This window comes from Arachis hypogaea, chromosome 17, assembly GCF_003086295.3.
Source record: "Arachis hypogaea cultivar Tifrunner chromosome 17, arahy.Tifrunner.gnm2.J5K5, whole genome shotgun sequence".
Lineage (NCBI taxonomy): Eukaryota > Viridiplantae > Streptophyta > Magnoliopsida > Fabales > Fabaceae > Arachis > Arachis hypogaea.
Genome location: NC_092052.1, coordinates 31631205 through 31637601, shown reverse-complemented (window position 1 = coordinate 31637601; position 6397 = coordinate 31631205). Strand labels below are relative to the sequence as shown.

General features: G+C 34.6%; 1 protein-coding gene across 1 annotated transcript; it reads right to left on the bottom strand.

Annotated features, from left to right (window-relative positions):
* Positions 1 to 432: 432 nt before the first annotated feature.
* LOC140180933 (uncharacterized) lies at positions 433 to 1869 on the bottom strand. The gene is made up of 2 exons (XM_072222679.1): positions 1122 to 1869; positions 433 to 787 (listed from the first exon to the last, which is right to left on the bottom strand). The coding sequence occupies exons 1-2, from the start codon at positions 1458 to 1460 to the stop codon at positions 587 to 589; spliced, it is 540 nt and encodes a 179-aa protein (XP_072078780.1). The 5' UTR covers positions 1461 to 1869; the 3' UTR covers positions 433 to 586.
* Positions 1870 to 6397: the final 4528 nt, after the last annotated feature.

Genomic DNA, 6397 nt, shown 5'->3' with positions numbered 1-6397 from the left:
ATGTAAGTCATTATTAATATTTTATATAATAATATGAATATTAAATATTATGCTAATATTTTATATTATTTAAAAATTTCCTGATTTTAAAAAAATGAATAAAAAAATGAGTATATAAAAATTAATTTAAAAAATACAAAAACTTAAATGTATGATATTAAACTGTTTAGTAATAAAAATATTAATAAGTAAAACCATTAAAATTTAAATTCATCATATAATAAAAAATAAAATTGTTATATCGCATAAAATTTTTTATTTCCATAACACATCTTATACAAAAATATAATTGTTCAAAATCTGAGGCCGAAGCCACTACGAAAGAAACAAGGAAATAGATCCAAACCGCTCGATCACAAATGAATGCTTGTCAGGAACAATCCATGTCCCCCCATTTTAGAGGAGTAATGTTAAAGTTCCTTACCAAACAAATTAAACAATCAGAAATTCAAATTTCAGTCTCAATCACAGGTCAGGAACATAATTTTCAAACTACACATAGACAATCAAAATTCAATCTTCAGACATTAAATGGACTCAGAATTCCTCAATTATATTTACATAAATAATTGACCAATCCAAAATGTTATATTTTCAAGGCCAACCCCATGAAATTGAATTCCCAAGCTCCGCTTACACGGGGTGGCTCTTCAGTTGTTTTCTCAAATGACTTGTCAACTTCCACAAAAGCATCATCAACAGGCTCGGAAGTTACTTCTTCTACTTTCTTCTCTTCTGTTGCTTCTTCTTTCTTCTCACCCTCAGCTTCGCCTTCTTCCTTTTTCTCCTATACAATCCCCCATCAACCAAAAATATTAACAATAGCAAAGGCAAATTTCTATAGGAGTGCTTGGCTTCTTTGGAAGAAAAAAATCTAAAAAATATGATAACTTGTATATTATATTAGATTCAACAATGGTCTATTGCATTAATTTTATGAATATATCAATGGCATATTCTAGAGAGAAAAAGTTTGAATCAAAACATTATCCTTTATGTATAATGAAGGAGATTTTTGGTGCTTATAAAAATAAAGATAGAGTAAGGTGAGAATAGACCTATAATAAATAACACTGATGGCTTTATGAGATAGAAAGATGCAAAGGAAATAAAATAATAACCTCGGAGCTAGTACCCTCAACCTCAACCTCAACCTGAGTCTCAATATTTGGTGTAGGAGGATCAACTGGGGGCTCCTTTTCAAGAGAAGTATCCTCAGTCTCAGTCTCAACCTTGACCTCAGTTTCAGCCTCAACCTCAGCTTCAATATTTTTTGGTGTAAGAACCTCAACTGGGAGCTCCTCTTCAAGGGTCTTGGGTCTGCTAGCACAACCTCCCATTTTTGAAAAATAGGAGGTTGTGCTTATGTTTTGGACGAAGACGATGAGAATAAATATTATGAGAATTTGCTGAGGGCAAGGAGAAACATTGCAAAATAATGGAGTTATATAAGGCATCATAGAAGCATTATTCGGGTAAAAAATGTAGGAGCATATTTCGGATTGCCAGAAGAGTTATTTGCCTATAATAGAGGAATTTGTGTTTGAGAAAGAGAGAATTGACCACTTCCACACAAATTCATTTTTCTTGAGCATGGTCAATTTTTTTTTTACTAATCTTGAGATCTCAAAAATATTATTAAATTTGTAAGTATAGCAAATCACTAAATCCCATTTTTTAATTTTGTAATTTGTAATTTGTAATGAGGCCTTTATAGTGTGAAAAAGTTTTTAGTTAGGTTCTTCTAATAACAAAAGAAGGTTAAACGAAACAAAATATTTCTAGGTATAATCATGTAGGGATTTAATTAAAACAAGTTAAAATTGGATGCTAGTTACAATTGTATATAAAGTTGCATTATTGTTGATCGATGTTGTTACAATGCTTGTAAGGCCTATAACAATTCATCGGTGTTGTTATTGGTGATGATGGAGGACTAATATTTCATGGTTGAGGGTGCTCGAGAATCGGGGCACAAATAGTTTATTCGAAGGATGGATTATTAGCCAATACTGATTGAGGTTGTTGTGGTTGATGTTGACGGAGGAGATTGGTTAAAGCTGCTACTTGGTTAAGTATGGTGTGGTGGCCATGGTAGCAAGCGATAGTGATGATTAGATATTTCAGAGCGTCAAGTCTGTTGACAAATGTTTCGATGCTTCCTTTGATTAGGTTTTTTAAATTTCTTCACTTTTTTGTTTCGATGCTTCCTTTGATTTATTTTGTTTGCTTGAATTGACAAATGTTTGAATTTTCAGTTGAAAAAATCTTTTTTAATAATTTTTTTTATATTTTTAGCGTGTTTAGCAAATTTCTAGTAGTAAAAATAAAATCACTAAAAAAACAAAAAAATATTTTTTTTGAGAAGCTGTAATTTATATTTTTTTTTAAAAGATCTTTTTTCTTTAAAAAAAATATATTTTTCATATAATAAATAAACAAAAAAGTATTTTTATATCGTTATACTTAAATATAATTGATAGATAAAAAAAAAATTTCCATTAGATACCCAAATATAAAATTATTTTTACTTTTTCATAAAATCTTTTAAAAAAAAGATAACTCAAAAAAAGATATTTTCTTAGAAACTCACCCAAATAAATTCATAGTCTTTAACCTGTGAATAGATTCTCTCAATTTGTTAAAAAAAATTGAGAGTGTAAAGAGTAATCTTTAACTTTTTATTATTTTTTCTTTTATATTTATTTTTGATCTCGCTTATAAAATTAATAGTAAAAAATTATACTTTACTCTCTTAATTAGTAAAAAAAATTTGAGAAATCCATTTTCCTTTAAATTTATCTGGGAAATGATATCTTAACACGTGCTTATGCTTTCTCTGCATAACGCGGACATTTAACTAGTTTTCTCTAAGGGATAGAACAATTAGTGAAAATTGATCCTCTCAATTTTTTTTAACAATTGAAAGAATAAAGTGTGATTTCTATTATTAATTTTATAAATAGGATCAAAAATAAATATAAAAAAATAAAAAATTAAAAATTATACTTTATATATTCTCTCAATTTTTTTTTAACAATTCAGAAAAACCATCCCAATAATTAGCTTGACTTCAAATGAAAATAAGTAATAAATAAATTAGGAAGGACTTAAATAAATTAGGAAGGACTTCAGACGAGAAACGTATGCACGGTACCTTTAGGAAAGGAGTTTTATTAGGAAGATAATGAAAAATTTTGATAATGTAAATAATAAATTGATTTATTAGTTTACGATTGATTAAAAATTAAAAAATATTTTTTAAATTTTAATAACAACAAATTTTTATCTTTATTTTTAAATTTTAATAATTTTTTATCAACTACCAAATTCCCAAAATATATGATAAAATAATTATTAAATTTTAAATTTTAAATTTTTCAATTTCAAATTTCAAATTTTAACAATGGAGTTCAGCAGTAACCGGTTGCGCGATAACTGGACGTGGCCACGGCGATGGAGAAGAAAAGAAGGATCTACCGAGGAATCCGATACGCCAACAGAGAGATCAAGTGCAGTCTTGGTCAGCCAGAACTATGCAACGGCAGTAGAACGGTCAACGAAAAATTACTGCGGCGTCGATGTCCGACAACGATGGACGGGAAGTTTTGATTATTAATTATAATTTATTTTTTCTATTTTAATCTATGGTTCACATTGTTCATAATAGTCATTATTTTTCTATTTTTTTTCGAAAAAACGGTTTAAAAATTTTTTAAAACAAAAAACAGTAATTTTATGATTAAATATTTTGTATAAAAATATTTTTTATTTAATAATTATATTTAAATACTGACGTGTACCCCAAGAAGCTCAGTAACAAATCCCACTATCCTAACCAACCACAAAATCCGAGAACAAGCAAGATGAACAGAAACCACAACCTGATCGCAATCACGCACAAGTCAAATATCATCTCCCAGCCGTTACCAACAACAATGGAACTTACTATCTAAATCGATAATATCGGAACAAACAAACAAAAGATAACACTACGCTCATCTATAAAACGAAACCAAATAGCTCAGAGGAAGTCAGGTCACAAATATACCCTCATTCATTTACTCACATTTAAATTCTTAAACACTCTTCTAACTTGAGCATCGGAGTGCTTTTTGCAGGTGCTCCTGCCACCGTGTTTCGCAGCGCCGAGGTTAATCTTGAAGGCTGTCTTCCGAACGACTTATAGCTCACCTAAGGCCAAGCAGTCTCATCGGGAGCTATATACCTCGGCCGAATCAGAACGGAACATTTGGCGCCACCGTGGGGTCCGAGAATTAATCTAACCCCACTATTTCTTCTATATTGCACTTTGTTTTTCTCTTCTACGTAGGATTTTCCAACCTTCCAACATGGCCGATAACGGAGTTCACCAACTCACTCAGGCCGAACTTATGGCTCAGATGGCCGAGTTACAAGCAGAAGTCAAAAGACTCGCTGAGCTGTCCACCCAGCACAACGCTAGAAAACACGAGGAGAATGATTCCAAAGGAAAAAAGCAACGCAGACCCACTAAGTGTCAACCCGCCAAAGAAGAAGCTGACCTTAGACAATCCGTTCTCCGAAGAAATCACCAATTACCAAATGCCAAAGAATTTCACACTGCCTTCCTCGCTCGAGCCATATAAGGGGATTGGTGACCCCTGGGCTCATATTAAGAAATTTTAATCCATGATGTTCTTTAACGGCCCTAACAATGAGCCTGTACTTTGCAGGGCTTTCCCTACTTAACTTGACGGCGCTGCCTTACTTTGGTTTTCAAAATTACCTGCAGGTTCGATCTCTTCCTTTGAAGAACTGGCGAAGTCCTTCATCGACTACTTCGTGGCAGCACGGATATACGTGCACGGATCAGATTACCTCGGCACCATTCGCCAAGGTCCTCAAGAAATCCTAAAAGACTACATGACTAGATTTGTAGAAGCAACCATGGAGATACCAGATCTGGACCCTGCTGTCCACCTACATGCCCTGAAGGCCGGTCTCCGACCCGGAAAATTCAGAGAAACAATCGCGGTTACTAAGCCGAAGATGTTAGAAGAATTTCGAGAAAGAGCGGCAGGACAGATGGAGATTGAGGAACCCCGTGAAGCCAAAAGAACAGAAAGAAAGCAACCTAGGAGAGATGAAGACAGAACCACAAGGTCGGCGAATAACAAAGACTCCAGAATGCCCTTCAAGCTCACCCCAAAATTTGACAATTACACCAGATTCAACACAAAGAGGGAGAAGATAATTAAAGAAATACTCAACGCTAAAATCATAAAACTTCCAGCAAGAGCAGGAAGTTACCAAGACCAGCGATTTGTTGACAAAAGCAAATACTGTGCCTTCCATCAGAAGTATGGACATACAACTGGCGAATACGTGATAGCTAAAGATCTGTTAGAAAGATTGGCTCGGTAAGGCCTCCTAGACAAATACATCGAAGGAAGAAAACACAAAGAGAACAGCAGGGACCGTGAAGAACGCCATCAAACCCCGGGAAACAAGGAAGACAATAAATGGTCACACAACACTCCACCAAAAGGCATTATAAATTGCATATCCGAAGGATTCGCCGAGGGAGGTGAAACAATCTCGGCGCGAAAACGAAGCCACCGCGCAATGTTGGCAATCGAAGGAGCAGCTCCACAAAGCAACAAAGATGAGCCCGGTCTCAAAATCACCTTCAGTCAGACAGACATATGCTCGGCAGCATCAAACCTAGACGATCCAGTGGTAATCTCTATCCAAACAGGCAATTTATTGGTAAGAAAAGTCCTTTTGGACCCAAGTAGCAGTGTAGATGTCCTCTTTTACTCTACTTTTCTTAAAATGAAACTATCTTAAAAACTCATGCAACCCTCCTCCGGAGAATTAATAGGATTCTCTGGAGAAAGGGTCCCGATCAAGGGTTACATATGGCTAAAAATGATGATGGGAGAAGACTCATTATCACGAACCATTGATATACAATACCTAATAGTTGATTGCCCAAGTCCTTACAATATTATTCTCGGAAGACCTGCTCTGAACATGTTCAGGGCGGTAGTATCCACTTTTTTTCTATGTGTTAAATTTCAGGCACATGACGGTGGGATAGCTACTCTCCATTCAGACCGCCAACAAGCTCGGCAATGCTACAATGCAAGTCTAAAGAGGTCGGTTACGAAACAAGAATTTCAACAATAAGTCAAAGCAATTCACAGCACAAATGAGGTATTGTCCCTGGCAGAACTTGACCCCAGAGGGGACACTCAAGAAAGACCCCAACTTGCAAATGAACTCCAGGAAGTTCCACTGACGTCAAAACCAGGACAAGTCACATATATCGGCCAAGCACTACAAGGACAAGAAAGATCAGAACTCATAAAGGTATTACAGGCCAACGCCGATATGTTTGCCTGAACTCTGG